The sequence below is a fragment of the Haliotis rubra genome, unplaced genomic scaffold (assembly GCF_003918875.1).
Source record: "Haliotis rubra isolate DU_JTF1 unplaced genomic scaffold, ASM391887v1 Scf613, whole genome shotgun sequence".
Classification (NCBI taxonomy): Eukaryota; Metazoa; Mollusca; class Gastropoda; order Lepetellida; family Haliotidae; genus Haliotis; species Haliotis rubra.
The window spans coordinates 43,270-62,452 of record NW_025767317.1 but is presented as its reverse complement, the minus strand read 5'-3'; the positions used below and the strand labels follow the sequence as shown (position 1 = coordinate 62,452).

The 19,183-nt window shown below is 39.2% G+C and overlaps 1 protein-coding gene across 3 annotated transcripts; it reads left to right on the top strand.

Annotated features, from left to right (window-relative positions):
* Positions 1-697: 697 nt before the first annotated feature.
* Positions 698-17,244, top strand: LOC124255939 (flap endonuclease GEN homolog 1-like). Of its 3 annotated transcripts, XM_046689886.1 has the most exons (13): positions 698-804; positions 2,205-2,389; positions 2,735-2,924; positions 4,413-4,502; positions 7,925-8,005; positions 8,867-9,066; positions 10,324-10,430; positions 10,862-11,052; positions 12,586-12,797; positions 14,605-14,666; positions 16,423-16,527; positions 16,819-17,103; positions 17,149-17,244. In XM_046689886.1, exons 2-12 carry the CDS (start codon positions 2,226-2,228, stop codon positions 17,067-17,069), a joined length of 1,653 nt encoding a protein of 550 aa, XP_046545842.1. In that variant the 5' UTR covers positions 698-804; positions 2,205-2,225; the 3' UTR covers positions 17,070-17,103; positions 17,149-17,244. The 3 variants fall into 3 exon arrangements, with proteins under 3 accessions (XP_046545842.1, XP_046545843.1, XP_046545841.1); XM_046689887.1 differs by lacking the exon at positions 17,149-17,244 and having other exon boundaries at positions 2,735-2,912; positions 16,819-17,097; XM_046689885.1 differs by lacking the exon at positions 17,149-17,244 and having other exon boundaries at positions 727-796; positions 16,819-17,097.
* The last annotated feature ends 1,939 nt before the right edge of the window (positions 17,245-19,183 follow it).

The following is a 19,183-nucleotide window of genomic DNA, read 5'->3' as shown; positions in this document are numbered from 1 at the left end:
GGGGTCGGATACAGGGCATCATGTACTGATACACCAGGGTCGGATACAGGGCATCTTGTACTGATACACCAGGGTCGGATACTTGACATCATGTACTGATACACCAGGGTCGGATACAGGGCATTATGTACTGATACACCAGGGTCGGATACAGGGCATTATGTACTGATACACCAGGGTCGGATACTTGGCATCATGTGCTGATACACGGGGTCGCATACAGCTTTTCTGAGAAGGGTAGGTGGGGGGTGTGCACAGTTCATTTTCACCCGATTTCACGAGAGTTTCAGTGGTCATTTAATATACTTTCAGGACAAAAGGGGAGGTACCCACCCCTGCACCCCTCGCCCCACTCTGGATCCACCTGTGTACACCATCCCATCAGTGAGAATCCAGCCAGGATTCAAACCCACCATCATGAAACTGTAATAAAACCCTTGACCATGTCTCTCTGTGGGGATTTTAACGTTATAACAGCAGCTTTTGCTTTATAGACATCATCAGCCAAACTGGTGGTTTATAGTACATTGTCATTGGAAATGGATATTTTACGAGTGCTTTCTTTTGGAGGTATGAACATTGTATTCCCTCCCTTTGCAGACTTGTTTACGGAAGTGTAAATCTGCCGAGCTCAGTACAGCGCGCGTGCCCTCAGACATATAGGAGTCCTCCAAACAAATCGCGGAGGGGAGCTTACTTCACAGCTGACGCCACAACATGAGGAAACTACGACGATGCAACAGATATGCTTTTATGCATTATTTTAAGTTTATGGAGCGCTCTTTACCAGAATTTGGTCTATAGGTACTTAAAACTCGTTGGCAATGGGATATATTTGCATGATGTATGACGATATTCAACTGTAGATAATGCAAGTCTAGTAGAGTGTAGCCGAGAGCCGCGATGGCCATACTGTGCATACAGTCAAGACATGACCAGAGGCGGAACATATCCTATGCATCGATAGCCTGTGGATATAACCTAGCCGAGAGCCACGATGCGATCCCATACAGCCAAGACATGACCCAGGGTCAATCAATGGATTGTCTGGTCTAGACTCGAGTATTTACAAACCGCCGCCATATGTCTGGAATATTGCTGTGTGTGGCGTAAATCTAAACTCTCTCACTCACAGTACAAGATGTGATGTACACAGTAATATCATTAGACAAACGTTTGCAAGCACGACAGTGGTATAAGAATCTATACCCAAATACATGTAATTAATATATTAAAGAAATTGTCATCTATAATAGTTCTTTCCATTCCTGTTACCTTTTGCAGAACAGAAAAAGCAGTGAAGTGTCTTTGCATCCTCAGACCATCTCTCCACTTCCACACACACACACCTATTCACAATTCAATCCCAAATTAACATACACCTGGGCCCACTTGCACAAAGTGAATTTAGTGCTGCAACATTCTTAAGTCTATACAATGCCGTCTGGTAATTCCGCGCACCTAAGTACATCGATCGCAACACGGCAACTAACGTCTCTTATATTTTGTGGTTTATGTGACTTAACATGCTGGTATGCATCATATTTACCTAGAAATATAAGTTTCATTGACGACTATAAGATTCTAACGTTGCATACGGTTCACCTTACCGGCGTTTTGACGACATCGCTTGCTGTCTGGTAATTCTGCGCAGCAACTGATGCGCATAACATCCAGCTGGAGATCCGAAGTATGGAAGCGTATTAGGGCCAGATTATTTTCAAAAATCACTTCATCAATGTAAGGAACAGTGTTTCATATTAAATCCAATTATGAATAATGAAGAAAAAGGTTTGAAAGTCTGAAGAAAACGAATTTTCATAAAACTGTCAAACAATAACATGTTATGCTTATTTCCTTACCTTTAGTGATTAAAAGCCAGTCCCTTGTAGAAATGCCTTGATTTCAAGCGTAAATGAGGTAGCAGACGATGGTTACCTTCGATTCTGATGTACGCTATTGCAGCTGCGCAGAATTACCGGATGCATGGAATTACCGGACTCGTTTGTATGTTAGTGTATCAGTGTTACGACAATTGTAGCACTAAGAACACTTTGTGCAAGTGGGCCCTGCAGGGAAAACCCTTAAGTCTTCTTCCCTAGAGTAATATGGCCTTGCTCATAAGTATAACCTTTAATATCATTGTTCAATCAGAAGAATATTCTAATAAGCAAGGTCACATTTAATGATGATATTTTTTCTAGTTGTACAGCTGATCGGGAAACATGGGTGTAACGGGACTGTGGCCGTTACTGTCCGGACTAGGTACTCTGCAGCCTCTGTCTGAGTGTGCAGGGTTGACCCTTGCAGTTGACCTGAGTGCATGGATGTGTCAGGCCACGTCAGCTGGCCCTGCAGTCAAACATTCTCCACGCTTCTTCATGATCAGGTATAATGACATGCTTCATGTATTCAGTCTGTAAACTAACCATGAGAACAGTCAGCTTTCTGATTGACGACTTGACCTCAAACATGTAATTAAGTTGAAATCATGATTGCGTGGCATGACTTCATGCTGAAAGCATTAGTTAAGAAGTCACGTGTATCCAATCTTTGCTTTTATGCACTAACCCTGATAGCATCTGCAGACCAAGAAAATCTGTAAAACTATTGAGTGTCTGGAGAAATAGTTGAAAAAAAAGCACTTGCATCAATCATTTTCTGGAATATTTCTGATTAAAATAGTATAATGTAATTACTGATGTTAGACAAACAGTTCTGATTTTGTAAACAGAACCATCTTCTACCGGACAATTGAACTGTTGAAGTATGGAGTGAAGCTTGTGTTTGTGTTGGACGGTGAAGTTCCCAGAGTGAAGCAGGGGTGTCTCAACAAACGTCAGGGTGTGCGTGGATCATCAGGAGGAGGCAGCAACGCCAGGACTTCCAGGGACAGGTCTCTCTACAAGGAAGCAACTAAAGTGGTATGACAGCAACCACAGAGCAGTTTCTACTTAATGCTGATGACCTGTTTCTGATTATTTACCTATTAGAAGGTGGTGGACCCAACTGCTGACTTTATCTCTTGTTGAATAACGGGATGTAATAAGTCATAGGGATAAGTACCTGGTTCCAAAGTTTACTGGTGATGACCATATCTCAGTGCTGGCTCAGGGTATAAGATTGGGTAGCTCACTCCATTGTTTGTTTCTGATTATTAGAGCTATTAAAGGTTGATGAAAGAATACTGACTATATTTCTAGTCGAATAAAGGGACGTGACAAGTAAACCAATGGCAATTTCCACATTCCGTTGGGGGGGAAGAGAGAGTGATACCACAGTTTACTATACACTATGACTATATGTATTTGGTAATAAACAAATAAGATAATGATTTCCAGTGGTTTACCTCCTTGAGAGCCTCATTCTACAATGATTTCCAGGTAGTGTACCTGCTTGAGAGTCTCATTCTACAATGATTTCCAGATAGTTTACCTGCTTGAGAGTCTCATTCTACAATGATTTCCAAGTAGTTTACCTGCTTGATAGTCTCATTCTACAATGATTTCCAGGTAGTTTACCTGCTTGAGAGTCTCATTCTACAACGATTTCCAGGTAGTGGATCTTCTTGAGAGTCTCATTCTACAATGATTTCCAGGTAGTGGATCTTCTTGATAGTCTCATTTTACAATGATTTCCAGGTAGTTTACCTGCTTGATAGTCTCATTCTACAATGATTTCCAGGTAGTGGATCTTCTTGAGAGTCTCATTCTACAATGATTTCCAGGTAGTGGATCTTCTTGAGAGTCTTCTACAATGATTTCCAGGTAGTTTACCTGCTTGATAGTCTCATTCTACAATGATTTCCAGGTAGTTTACCTGCTTGATAGTCTCATTCTACAATGATTTCCAGGTAGTGGATCTTCTTGAGAGTCTCATTCTACAATGATTTCCAGGTAGTTTACCTGCTTGATAGTCTCATTCTACAATGATTTCCAGGTAGTGGATCTTCTTGAGAGTCTCATTCTACAATGATTTCCAGGTAGTGGATCTTCTTGATAGTCTCATTTCACAATGATTTCCAGGTAGTTTACCTGCTTGATAGTCTCATTCTACAATGATTTCCAGGTAGTTTACCTGCTTGAGAGTCTCATTCTACAATGATTTCCAGGTAGTGGATCTTCTTGATAGTCTCATTCTACAATGATTTCCAGGTAGTTTACCTGCTTGATAGTCTCATTCTACAATGATTTCCAGGTAGTTTACCTGCTTGATAGTCTCATTCTACAATGATTTCCAGGTAGTGGATCTTCTTGAGAGTCTCATTCTACAATGATTTCCAGGTAGTGGATCTTCTTGATAGTCTCATTCTACAATGATTTCCAGGTAGTTTACCTGCTTGATAGTCTCATTCTACAATGATTTCCAGTTAGTTTACCTGCTTGATAGTCTCATTCTACAATGATTTCCAGGTAGTGGATCTTCTTGAGAGCCTCGGTCTGCCTGTCGTCCATAGCCCAGGGGAAGCAGAGAAGATGTGTGCCTATCTCAACTTTACACAGGTATCTTCTTCAGTAGTTATGATGTGTTATTTCAGGTCAAATATAGTTTCCAAGACTCAACAGTCACTTTAACTAAACAAATCCATGATGAAATATGTTGCTTCTTTTCTACAGACTCTGAGCGTTGTATTACGAGACTGAGCGTTGTATTACAAGACTCTGAGTGTTGTATTACAAGACTCTGTTGTATTACAAGACTCTGTTGAATTACAAGACTGTTGTATTACAAGACTCTGTTGTATTACAAGACTGAGCGTTGTATTACAAGACTCTGAGTGTTGTATTACAAGACTCTGTTGTATTACAAGACTCTGAGTGTTGTATTACAAGACTGTTGTATTACAAGACTCTGTTGTATTACAAGACTCTGTTGTATTACAAGACTCTGTTGTATTACAAGACTGTTGTATTACAAGACTCTGTTGTATTACAAGACTCTGTTGTATTACAAGACTGTTGTATTACAAGACTCTGTTGTATTACAAGACTCTGTTGTATTACAAGACTGTTGTATTACAAGACTCTGTTGTATTACAAGACTCTGTTGTATTACAAGACTGTTGTATTACAAGACTGTTGTATTACAAGACTCTGTTGTATTACAAGACTCTGTTATATTACAAGACTCTGAGTGTTGTATTACAAGACTGTTGTATTACAAGACTCTGTTGTATTACAAGACTCTGTTGTATTACAAGACTCTGTTGTATTACAAGACTGTTGTATTACAAGACTCTGAGTGTTGTATTACAAGACTCTGTTGTATTACAAGACTCTGTTGTATTACAAGACTCTGTTGTATTACAAGACTGTTGTATTACAAGACTGTTGTGTTACAAGACTCTGTTGTATTACAAGACTGTTGTATTACAAGACTCTGTTGTATTACAAGACTCTGTTGTATTACAAGACTCTGAGTGTTGTATTACAAGACTGTTGTATTACAAGACTCTGTTATATTACAAGACTCTGTTGTATTACAAGACTCTGTTGTATTACAAGACTCTGAGTGTTGTATTACAAGACTCTGTTGTATTACAAGACTCTGTTGTATTACAAGACTTGTATTACAAGTGTTGTATTACAAGACTCTGTTGTATTACAAGACTGAGCTTGTATTACAAGACTCTGAGTGTTGTATTACAAGACTCTGTTGTATTACAAGACTCTGAGTGTTGTATTACAAGACTGTTGTATTACAAGACTCTGTTGTATTACAAGACTCTGTTGTATTACAAGACTGTTGTATTACAAGACTCTGAGTGTTGTATTACAAGACTCTGTTGTATTACAAGACTGTTGTATTACAAGACTCTGTTGTATTACAAGACTCTGTTGTATTACAAGACTCTGAGTGTTGTATTACAAGACTGTTGTATTACAAGACTCTGTTGTATTACAAGACTCTGAGTGTTGTATTACAAGACTGTTGTATTACAAGACTCTGTTATATTACGAGACTCTGTTGTATTACAAGACTCTGTTGTATTACAAGACTGAGTGTTGTATTACAAGACTGTTGTATTACAAGACTCTGTTGTATTACAAGACTCTGTTGTACAAGACTGTTGTATTACTGTTGTATTACAAGACTGAGCGTTGTATTACAAGACTCTGAGTGTTGTATTACAAGACTCTGTTGTATTACAAGACTCTGAGTGTTGTATTACAAGACTGTTGTATTACAAGACTCTGTTGTATTACAAGACTCTGTTGTATTACAAGACTGTTGTATTACAAGACTCTGTTGTATTACAAGACTGTTGTATTACAAGACTGTTGTATTACAAGACTCTGTTGTATTACAAGACTCTGTTGTATTACAAGACTCTGTTGTATTACAAGACTCTGTTGTATTACAAGACTCTGAGTGTTGTATTACAAGACTGTTGTATTACAAGACTCTGTTGTATTACAAGACTCTGTTGTATTACAAGACTCTGTTGTATTACAAGACTCTGTTGTATTACAAGACTCTGTTGTATTACAAGACTGTTGTATTACAAGACTCTGTTGTATTACAAGACTCTGTTGTATTACAAGACTCTGTTGTATTACAAGACTCTGAGTGTTGTATTACAAGACTCTGTTGTATTACAAGACTCTGTTGTATTACAAGACTGTTGTATTACAAGACTGTTGTATTACAAGACTGTTGTATTACAAGACTGAGTTGTATTACAAGACTCTGAGTGTTGTATTACAAGACTCTGTTGTATTACAAGACTCTGAGTGTTGTATTACAAGACTGTTGTATTACAAGACTGTTGTATTACAAGACTCTGTTGTATTACAAGACTCTGTTGTATTACAAGACTGTTGTATTACAAGACTCTGTTGTATTACAAGACTCTGTTGTATTACAAGAGACTCTGTTGTATTACAAGACTCTGTTGTATTACAAGACTCTGAGTGTTGTATTACAAGACTGTTGTGTTACAAGACTCTGTTGTATTACAAGACTCTGTTGTATTACAAGACTCTGTTGTATTACAAGACTGTTGTATTACAAGACTCTGTTGTATTACAAGACTGTTGTATTACAAGACTCTGTTGTATTACAAGACTCTGTTGTATTACAAGACTGTTGTATTACAAGACTCTGAGTGTTGTATTACAAGACTCTGTTGTATTACAAGACTCTGTTGTATTACAAGACTGTTGTATTACAAGACTGTTGTATTACAAGACTCTGTTGTATTACAAGACTCTGTTTGTATTACAAGACTCTGAGTGTTGTATTACAAGACTCTGTTGTGTTACAGACTCTGTGTTGTATTACAAGACTGTTGTATTACAAGACTCTGTTGTATTACAAGACTCTGTTGTATTACAAGACTCTGTTGTATTACAAGACTCTTGTATTACAAGACTCTGTGTTGTATTACAAGACTCTGTTGTATTACAAGACTCTGTTGTATTACAAGACTGTTGTATTACAAGACTCTGTTGTATTACAAGACTCTGTTGTATTACAAGACTCTGTTGTATTACAAGACTGTTGTATTACAAGACTCTGTTGTATTACAAGACTCTGAGTGTTGTATTACAAGACTCTGTTGTATTACAAGACTGTTGTATTACAAGACTGTTGTATTACAAGACTCTGAGTGTTGTATTACAAGACTGTTGTATTACAAGACTCTTGTATTACAAGACTCTGAGTGTTGTATTACAAGACTGTTGTATTACAAGACTCTGTTGTATTACAAGACTCTGTTGTATTACAAGACTGTTGTATTACGAGACTGTTGTATTACAAGACTCTGTTGTATTACGAGACTGTATTACGAGTGTTGAGACTTTCTGAAGTTTCTTATATTATTACGATAACCCAGTATGTATCTACCACCTGACCTGCTTGCATTTAGTTTTGTCATTTTGAGGTTTATATTTCAATATTTTATTTCCTTATTGTCCAGGCTGCTGATGCTGTACTCACCGAAGATGGTGATGCTTTCTTGTATGGAGCACAGGTGATCATGAGAAAATTTGATAAATCTGTAAGTTTACGAACTCATAATTTAATCGTTAAACACAGACACTTGATCCTACATGAAAAAATCATATCATTCTAATGTCTAAACTATTACTCCATGACGCACAATGATACATTCAGTGGAAGACATATCCCCAGTACCTGATTTGTGTCATACTCAAGGTGTGAACACTGAAGGGAGTAAGGTATTAGGGTCTATGTCCTCTCTTAACAAACTTGGCGAGCGAAATCAGTTGTTTTGTTATATCCGAATTCAAATATAAAGTGCTTGATTTCCCCTGTTGCTGCTATTCCTGATGCTGTTGTCAAGCATTGGAACAAGGTTTTCTTCAGGACAATCGTCAGTGTGGTGTTTTACCATGTGTAGACACCATGTAATTTTCTAAAGTCTGTATTGATCATGTGAGAAGTCATTAGTTATCTCATGAGGAGTCTATTTTCAAGGTCAGTCTCAGTCACTTGATTTGACCAAACATTTTGAGGTCAGTTGTCTGTTGTTGCAGCGTTGAAATTGATAATTCCATAGCATGATAAGAATATGGTTTAACAAGCTGAATTTTAGGTTCCTTACTAGAGGTATGGCAGTAGCCAACTGCAAAATGTCAGAATGTGGACCAGAGTCACAATCCACAAAGCGTTCGTAACATTACGACCTGTCGTAACGCTACTGTTTATCATAGGCTTACTAATGTCTTAGCACTAAGAACGTTTTGTGGATCAGGACCCTGGCTGATTGCGGGGAAATATGCTGATAGTGATGATTGTTGCTCATGCTATTGACCACTGGTTTGCATTGTCTTTTGAGGAGTAACAGGCCACCAACTCTCACTGACTACATCATTAAATAGCATCCACTCATTCCCAGGACACGTCAGCTGTGAGAATCAGCATGACTGATATTGAAGATCAGCGCTGTCTCACAAGAAGAAGCCTGATTGCCTTCGCCCTCTTGTCGGGGTGTGACTACAACAAGGGGGGAGTGAAGGGGGTGGGTCCAGAACAGATCAGGACATTGTTCGATGAGATGAGGCAGAACTGTACGGAAGAAGCTGACATTCTCAACAGGTGTGTTGTACAGATTGTGATGTAACCACGGTAACAACTCATCACATTGTATATATGTTTATTCTTTGTCATGACAGTGCAGGGCTCAATTTAGTGCTTTGTTACTTGCACTGATGCAACCCAATGTTACAAAGTGCAACCTAGTTATTTGTCTAACTTGCACCAGGTGCAAGTCAATTTTTTAGAAATAAATCGACAATAAGTCTAACATTATAAGCATAATTATGTCAGCTCATTTTTCTTCTAAACTTTAAATAATTCAATAGCATATTCCTTTCATAACATATTGCAATAAGAGCAGTGCAGCTGGAATTTGGCTGGTGCAACTAGGTTTTTATCTCAGGTTGCACCTGGTGCAAGTAGGTTAACATCTCTTAAATCGAGCCCTGCAGTGGTGTGTCATGTGTTCCAGTAATTACAGACCCATGGGGATTCTGGGTTAGAATAGGTCCCCAGCAAACTATGCTCAACATATGGGGCCACCTGTGAAGATCCAGGTTAGAATTGGTCTTCAGCAACCCATTCTTGTCGTAAGAGGCGACTAATGGGATCAGCTGGTCAGGCTCACTGACTTGTTTGACACATGTATCTCAGTTGTGCAGATCGATGCTCATGCTGTTGATCAGTGGATTGTCTGGTCCAGACTTGATCATTTACAGACTGCTGCCTTATGGCTTTAATATTACTGAGTGCAGCGTTGAACAACAAACAAACAAAATGTAATGGATCAGGTGGCAAGGCTCAGTGGCTCATTTGTTTATGTGAGATCATATCAATCACTTGATTGTGTGGTCCAGACTCAATTAGTTACCTTGGTTACAGGCTGTCATCAAATAAGTGGAATATTGGTGACTTTAAACAATAAACAAAAATCATAGACAAGTATTAATCAACTGGAAACAATATATCAACATTCTCGGTATAATGTCCTTGTTTGCTCTCATACCGAAATTACTTGATGTGCTAAAGAGTTGGTTCTTGGCATTGAAACAAAAATAAACCTACTGAGCTCCAGGATCTTCTGGTCATTTATCTGAAGCCCAGATGCCTTAATGATACTTATGCTCTTTCAATCTGTACTCCAGCCGATAACCACAGACTAGCAAGGGTTCCATGTTTGTAGAATCACCACAGACATGATAGCTGGTCTCACACTCTACCCTCACACATTAACTTCATGTGATCATGTCACAGAATGTCATTGAAATATCATTGGAATAATTCATCTGCATGTATTGGGCTGTGAATATGTTCCAGAATATGTGGATGGAAAGACAGTCAGAGGCTTCAAGATCTTGCTGAGCTGAAAAACACTCTTGACTGTATGAATAGAGAAACACACTGCTCCCAATGTCATCATACAGGTTAGATGCAGATGCTCAGAAGATATTTGTAGTTAAGCTATGAGCCTTGCTATATTTTATCTATGAACATTTTGTGGCAGACAATTTGTTTCTTGCAAAAGATTGAAGATTCATTATTTTTGTCAAACTTTTCTGGGACAGTTTGTATATTGTGATAACTGTTCTGTTCACTATGGTTGACGTATGTACTGACTTAAACCAGTGCCCTTCAACCAGAGAAGTAAATACAGAAAACTTCTATTTATCTTTATCTTTATTGATCTTCTATTTTTCTTTGTCTATGATTTTCATGGCAGCAACGTTTTGTTGCTTTTGCATCCTATGAGCATTTTGGGGACGAGGACATTTCCACTATATTAGATCTCCATAAGTGATAATAACAAGCATGCTATGATGATGTTATTGACCTAGACTATACAGTGTTTATTTAGGAAGAGTGACACGTCACCAGAGTAAAGGATGTAAGGTGTGCAGGACAGAGTGTGAGTGCCAGACTGATAGTGGAGTGCCATGTGACTGTGCATGGCACCAACAACAAAGGGAGATAACTCCCTATGTTCAAGAATTGAAAGTACGAGAGAAGGCCTTGGAGGACAAGACATTTACAGACCTCGGCGAGAAAGTAGGTTTCAGTATTACAGTGTCTCGTTCTTTCTATTAAAAAACCCATAGGTTAAGAGGTGTTTAGGTTGAGGCTTATTTTGAACATGAGGAGAAGTGCAGAACATATGCTGGGTTTGGAGGGGGAGAAGTGCAGAACATATGCTGGGTTTGGAGGGGGAGAAGTGCAGAACATATGCTGGGTTTGGAGGGGTAGAAGTGCAGAACATATGCTGGGTTTGGAAGGGGAGAAGTGCAAAACATATGCTGTGTTTGGAGGGGAGAAGTGCTGAACATATGCTGGGTTTGGAGGGGGAGAAGTGCAGAACATATGCTGAGTTTGGAGGAAAACAATTGCTAAAGGTACTGGTATGCTTGATTTGGAGTTTTATTTATCCCCTGCCGCGCGTTTAGCGCGAAGCGGGGGATATAGTATTAGGCTTTGTCCGTTCATCCGTACGTCAATACGTGTACATACGAATTGGAATATCTTAAGAACTGTTGACTAGATTCTTTTCATATTTGGTACCTAGGTTCAAAAGTATAAGAAAGGTCAAAGTCTGGTTTGGTGACCTTGACCTTCATGTTAAGCTATCTCAAGAACCTTTCCCTGGATTTCTTCATATTCAACAACAAACTTTATCTAGGGAGGGCACAGGGCCCATTCGATTTTGGTGACTTTCACATAATTCATGGTGACACTTTGAAGATTTCAGCATGTAAACCTGCATGTTAAGCTATCTCAAGAACTGTTCACTGGACTTTCTTCATATTTGACACCAAGCTTTATCTAGGAAAGGTGCAGGGCCCAATCAATTTTGGTGACCTTCACTTACTTTTCAAGGTCACAGACACACTTTGAAGATTTCAGCATATTAACCTGCATGTTATGCTTGTCAGCGAGATACCTTCACAGGAGTTTCTTCATATTTGACACCAAACTTCATCCAGGGAAGGCGCAGGGCTCAGTCGATTTTGGTGACCTTCACTTAATTTTCAAGGTCACAGAGACACTTTGAAGATTTCAGCATGTTAATTGCATGTTACGATAGTCAGCAAGATATCGCAAAAAATATTCTCTGGATTTTCTTCATATTTGACACCAAGCTTCATCTAGGAAAGGCCCAGGGCCCAGTCCATTTTGGTGACCTTCACATAATTTTCAGGGTCACGACAACACTTTGAAGATTTCAGTATGTTAACCTGAATTGTCAGCAAGATATTTCAAGAACGGTTCACTGGATTTCTTCATAGACTTTCAAGACTTCCCTTGAATGTTCAATAAGCAACACTATGACATTCATGTCAAGGTCAAAGTCAGTCTTAAAAATACGTGTGTGTTTGAACAACTAAAGAGCAAGATATCAAGAGAGGTTGACAGGTCATGTTTTTGTTGACATTTAACTTTCATTACTTTATAAGTTTGATTTGATAATTTGCGGCGGGCGATTATGTCACCTTAGTGACAATGCTTGTTAGTGTTGTAGTATGAAGTTGGAACTGATTCATTGACAGGGGCATTGTTAGTTTTACCCTCAGTATTTTCTGTGTTCAGGTTGTGATGGAGTTCACTGATGTCAGCAAAGAGAGGAGATTGATGATGATGATATGCTGCGACCAGAAGCGTCCATGTTTGGAAAGGCTATGTCAGTCACTGAATAAATTTCTTCACATGGACAGAGCTAAGGTGATGACAACCATGACCCCCGTGTTGGCTTATATGCAGCTGAGAGAGGAATTTGATTGGTCAGGATTTAAGCCAATCAGGTAAGGTAGAATCTAAAGACAGACAAAATAGTTTTAGGGATTTACAGATTCCCAAGTTTGTATATATGCCAAGATGTAGGAGACAGCATATAAGAGAGACTAAGTATTGATGGCATATAAATAAGACAGAGTATTGTCAAAGTTTGACTTCTGAATAAAAAACTCCAATAGAATTTATACAACATTTACATTTTTTGCATGAAGTAAAGGATATTAATTTCATACACTTCGGCATCTGTTGCGAAAGCTCTTACATGAGTAAGATTTGGTTTGGTTGTTTAATGTCGCACTCGCAAGATTCCAGCTATATGGCGGTGGTCTGTAAATAATTGAGTCTAGAGCAGTCAATCCAGTGATCAACAACATGAGCATAGATTTACGCAATTGGGATACGATGACATGTGTGAACCAGTTCAGTGAGTCTGACCCCCGTATCCCGTTAGTCGCCACTTACAACAAGCACGGATCGCTGAAGACCAATTCTAACCCAGATCTTCACAGGTACATAAGTAAGAAACAGATGGTATTGCTATATCATTACTTTAGGTTAATCTAAAGACTGCAGACATCTAAAATATACTGAACAGCAAAAGAAACGCAAGTTTTTCGAAAAACTGAAATCTCATGAAGGTAAGCGTTCATGTTTATGGAACGTTCATGGTAAAGTGACGTAATGATCCCAGATGAGATGATGTCATGCAATTTGACGTCGTTACGAACCATTCACACAAACACACCAACAGTGCAGCCAAACCATAATTTTAGCACGTGCATCAACGGTTATGGATGAAAAGCAGGCATTTCACTCTGAGGTATCCTTTATAAAGGTTTGTGTCAAAAACAGTTTAGTATTGGCTAGGAGGTGTAGGCGCCACACAAGCGATGCCTAGACTAACGACTGAGCAGAGGAATGGCCATTGGAAAGTTACGGAGGTAGCTCTGCAGCGCTGTAGCTGAACAATTGGGTTGTCATCTTACCACCATTACGACTAGCTCAACGTCATAAGCAAAGCGGGTTGCTGCTGATCGTCCACCGTGCGGACGACAGCAGTGACAACTCATGCGCCAAGATCGGTTCATCCGGGTCACACATCTAAGGAACCCGAACTCAAGCAGCAACAGTAACAACAGCCTTAGTTCTTGGGTCAAGGGGAGCAGTGCCAAGCAATACGATTAGGCGTCGTCTTTGGGCTGCTGGAATCCACTGCGAAGGCCAGTTTTGGCATCGCCAGTCAACGCAACAGCGCCAGCGGCGTTTGCAGCCCTCACACTGCAAGGGGGTGTCGATGGATTATCTGGCTCAGAACAACATTAACGTCTCTTTCCCCGGATATGGCTCCCATTGAACATTCTGGGACGAAATTGGACAGAGGATAGCTGCAGGTAGACGAACACTCACACTTGCACAATTGGAATAGAGATTAGTGTTTGAGCGGAACCAGTTGCCTAAGGCATTCTTTCAGACTCTAGTGAACTCAATGAGGCCACGTTGCACGACCTGTGAGCTCAAGGTGTCTATACTCGTTACTAGACATACTGTCACTTTTCGCATTCTGGGCTATCTCCATTTGACGGACTGTTTTCAATTTAAACTTATTGCAATTCAATGTCAACAGCAACTTTCAGCTGTTAAATTGACAGTGTTTTCTATAGAATAAATGATTAGACATAATTTGGGTTGTCTTCTATTGAAAAACTTGACAAAAAGCCAGACTTGCATTTCTTTTGCTGTTCAGTATAGTATCTTTTCTCAAGTCTGACATTGATCATTATTATATAAATTAGTTCTCATTGTTGACTATTTCAGCATACAGAAGGCATGTCAGAGAAAATTTGTGGATTGCTATCAGACTGTTTGGTCCAAGTTAGGTAAGTTGCAACGTACAGTACAACCAGAAATTATTGAACATTTAAGATTGTAATTTTTTTTTAAATTTTCACTCATTACTCACATATTAAATGTGAATATTAGCAGAACATAACTCCAGATTCAAAGACAGGTGAACAGTATTTTGTCAAGTCACCATGGGCAGCAATGCAGGCTTCAATGCGGCGGGGCATACTACTGATCAAAGAAGTTAGAAAGTCGTGGTCCATGCTGTCCCAATATCGGACCACCTCTTCTTTCATTTCAGCAATATTTGTCAGATTTTTCTTATTGACACTTTCCTTCATAAGTCCCCAAACATTTTCTATTGGCTTTAGGTCAGGGCTATAGCTTGGCCAATCTAATAATGTCATATTTTGGGTCCGAAACCAGGCCTGTGAATACTTTGAACGATGTTTTGGGTCGTTGTTCTGCTGGAAAATCAAAACATTTCCATAGAACATGTGAGCAGATGGAAATAAATGTCCCTCCAGAATATCTGTGTACTGCTCACTGTTCATATTCCCTTCAAATACACAGAGGGGCGTTGCCCTTAACACAGATATGCCACCCACACATTATATTTCGGACTGTACTTTGGGCGCTGATACAAAGGTTTTTCAGTTTGCTTGGTCCTGAATTTCAGTGCATTAGGAAACAGCCACACAGAACTTTCATCTGAGAAAATCACATTGTCCCAGTTAAAATTTCTATGCTGTAAGCACCAGTTCAACCTTCGCTCCTTTTGTTCAGGTTTCATGATCGGTGATGGAACTCCTAGACTTTTCTGCCAACCCATTGCATGCAGCTCAGCTTTAATTGTCTCCTTACAGACAGCCACAGTTCCTCTATCAATCATATACTGCCTTAAGTTTTCTAAAAACAAACGAAGGAGTTTGTTTTTAGAAACAACAATATCAAGCCGCCTCCTGTCACCGACAGTCAATTTTCTGGACCTACCTGCGCCTCCCTGGTGCTCAATGCCATATCCATTTGCAATATTTTTTAAAAAACGATAAACAGTAGACAAAGGGATGCCTGTTCTACTTGAAGTCACTTTAGCTGATCTGATGTCCTTGTTATAATACTCTAAAATCAACTTCCTCTTTTCTAAGTCATCCATACTGAGGATCACTGAAAATGTCGTCTGCTAGCAAGTAGACAAAGGGGGATATCTTTTCACAAACTAATGAAAAAGGATTAAGGGAGTTGTCTCTCTTGAATGAAACCAAGCACTTGATAGCTGGTCAAGGTTGTTTATACTAGAAATCCAATTAAACATATTCCTAAAATTCTCAATAATTTCTGGTCATACTATATGTAAGTAGTCATGGTAGGTTGCACTGGCTGCTATATTTTTTGTCTAATTAAATCTGATTAGGGCATACATGAATTTATCATTCATTGTGAAAGCAAAGAAAATGTGGGAAAAACACCACTTTCAGTAAATATTTTGGAGAACAAGATTCTGTCTCTGCATCAAACAAAATGGCTTATACCTAAGATTTAAGATTTTAGATCACTATGTAAAATATCCAGGTCATATCCTATGTTAACAATGTATGTTTATAATCTCTATATTTAATGATACGTGTATATTTCTATATGAAAGCGTCAACGACTGGATTTATTGATTTAATTTTTTTACAAATAAAAAGACAAGATGTTTGTTTAAAGATATGAACAAACTATGTATGAAGAGCGAAAAAAAACAAAAAAAAAAACAATGTCATGTCAACCTCTATCCATGTCTGATAGATGAAGACCACTGGACCACAGGACAGTTCTACACTGTAGATGTGGAAGAAAACTTGTTCCAGACAAGATGCCCAGAACTCGTCTCACGTTTTCAGGAAGAAATTGGTATGTTGAGTAAACATGGCAACAAGATGCTGATGCTATTGGTTCTTCTAATAGATAATCATTCTAAAAGTTTCATATCATACTCAGCCATTGGCCTTTCATACAGAAATGTATGTAAAAAGTAGATCTGATTCCTCTCTTGCAATTTCCTGATACTGAATTTATGAGAATCAAAAGATGACATGTCATGTTTTCACAATACAAGACTTTTAGTAGGACTGTATGACAAGGCAGAACAGACCTGTGCTATGCTCAGTGTATCAATGACTTGCATGCCTTTTATTTGTTCAGCGAGCAAGAAGAAGGTTCCTGTAACTCCTGTCCGTCAGCCCAAAGTCAGAGATTTGCTGCTGACGCCAGGACCTCTGCGGAAGAAATCGAAAGATAAAACACAAAATGAAGACACTCCTGTGAAACGCAGTCTAAGTCAGCAGGAGGAAAATGTGAACAAGTGCAAGAAGAAAATTGACTTTGATGCTAAAGGATTGACTTCAGAAACAAAAACTGGATTCATCATCTCAACAACTTGGGTGTGTGTCTAATGTGTCATCCGTAGATGACAGTCAACAGAGGCAGGTGTTTAGTCAGATAGCTGTCGATGATGACCCACAACAGAGGCAGGTGTTTAGTCAGATAGCTGTCGATGATGACCCACAACAGAAGCAGGTGTCCAGTCAAAGCACTGAAGTGGTCAGCAGTTCTTGCCAATCATCTAAAGAGCATTGTAGCGATGAAGATGAGTGGCATTCCTTGAAATCTGAGGATTTGTTCTCTTATGATGATGATGATGATGATGATGATGATGGAGGTGGTGGTCGTCGTGTTGATGTGAGAAAGGAAGAGGTAGTCGTTATTGTAAGTGATAGTCAAGACTCTGACAGCTGTAACACCCTGACCAATGTTGTAAGGCAACACTTGCCAGTGGGTCTGGAAAATTCTGAGTCCAGCCCCCAAAGTACAGACAGTGATGTCATGGTAGTGAGAAGCAGTGATTCAGCCTCTGACCTAGTGCTTGACTTTGATATAGACCCAGGTGAAGATGTTCCTGAAGCTGTCCCTGAAGCTGCTCCTGGATCCTTTCCTCATCTTGCAGCAGAAGAAGCTGGTTCCACATCTGAAGATGATGCTATACCTGTTACTGATGAAAGTTCTGACGCTTCTGTTATTGTGCTTCATTCAGATTCAGATGTTGAGGATGTGACACTTTCTGGAACTGGCACTGGTGCAAGGAAAAGGACCGTTTCAGGAATTATGCAGAAGCCTGCTAAGAAATCTAAACACGCAAAAAGAAAGGGAAAAGAACCTGTAAAGAAGTGCAATTTTAAATCAAATCAAACACGAATATACAACTATTTTCAATCCAAAAGGAAAAACTAATTAAGATCTGATGCTGCCAAAGACAATCGGAAAAGGTTCAGCTTCATTATTAAGTGCTATAAACCATAGCTTCACCGTGATTGTAAACAGTCTCTTATGAATAATAGGGTCTTTGAATTCTAAACTAAACTTTCCACATGAACAAAAGTCAGCTGAAGGATTGACAGTATAAAGGTTATTTCACACATCCATACATAATTATGTATGTAATGGTGGTATCTTACTATGTGACACTTGAATGATCCGACAGTTACATAGTAGGTCATGCTGTAACAAGTGGGGTATGGTGATGTCAGCGTTTAATATTCTCAGCTGCCTGACCGTCCGGAACGGTCTATTTTCATCTCGGACGGTCAAATTTCAAAAGTAGCCTGTCTGGTGGTCTGGTAGATATTTTTACCCCTAACAGTAAATATTTCATAATATCAGACAGGTTCTCTTGTCGTCAGTTTGAGGTGTTTACAGTATTATGATGATTATGTTAAACTACTTATGATTGGACAGTTCATGTTACGATAACCAATCACAACACGTGTACTTTCAGTTCACCTAAACTCGGTGCATTGCCTGTTAGTGCTATGTAGTTCATTGCGATGCCTACAAACAGTAACCTGACTAACCTGATTTTGTTTTGTTTTTATCCCCATAGCGGCGTTTTGCGGGGGTATTAAAATGGACTCCGTCCGTCGCGTCGTCGCATCCGTCCGTCCGTCCGTCCGTGCACATTTGTCTTTTTCGGAGCAGAACTCTAAAACCGTTCAATATTTCTTCACCAAACTTGGCACATACATGGATCTGGTGGTGTACTGGTGCCTTTTGGTAGTTTTGGAATTCTGAATAAAATATTTTTGGCGTTTCCATGGCAACAAGTTCGACTTAGACTGAAATTGGTGGTAGTGCTCTTTTCCGGAGCAGAACTCTAAAACCGTTCAATATTTCTTCACCAAACTTGGCACATAGATAGATCTGGTGGTGTACTGGTGCCTTTTGGTAGTTTTGGAATTCTGAATAAAATATTTTTGACGTTTCCATGGCAACAAGTTTGACTTAGCCTGAAATTGTGGTAGTGCTCTTTTCCGGAGCAGAACTCTAAAACCGTTCAATATTTCTTCACCAAACTTGGCACATAGATAGATCTGGTGGTGTACTGGTGCCTTTTGGTAGTTTTGGAATTCTGAATAAAATATTTTTGGCGTTTCCATGGCAACAAGTTTGACTTAGACTGAAATTGGTGGTAGTGCTCTTTTCCGGAGCAGAACTCTAAAACCGTTCAATATTT

Coding starts and splice junctions, on each gene's coding strand:
- LOC124255939 (XM_046689886.1), top strand. CDS start 2,226: ATGGGTGTAACGGGACTGTGGCCGTTACTGTCCGGACTAGGTACTCTG. Junction 2,390..2,734: donor CCACGCTTCTTCATGATCAG/GTATAATGACAT, acceptor TTTTGTAAACAG/AACCATCTTCTACCGGACAA. Junction 12,798..14,604: donor TCAGGATTTAAGCCAATCAG/GTAAGGTAGAAT, acceptor TGACTATTTCAG/CATACAGAAGGCATGTCAGA.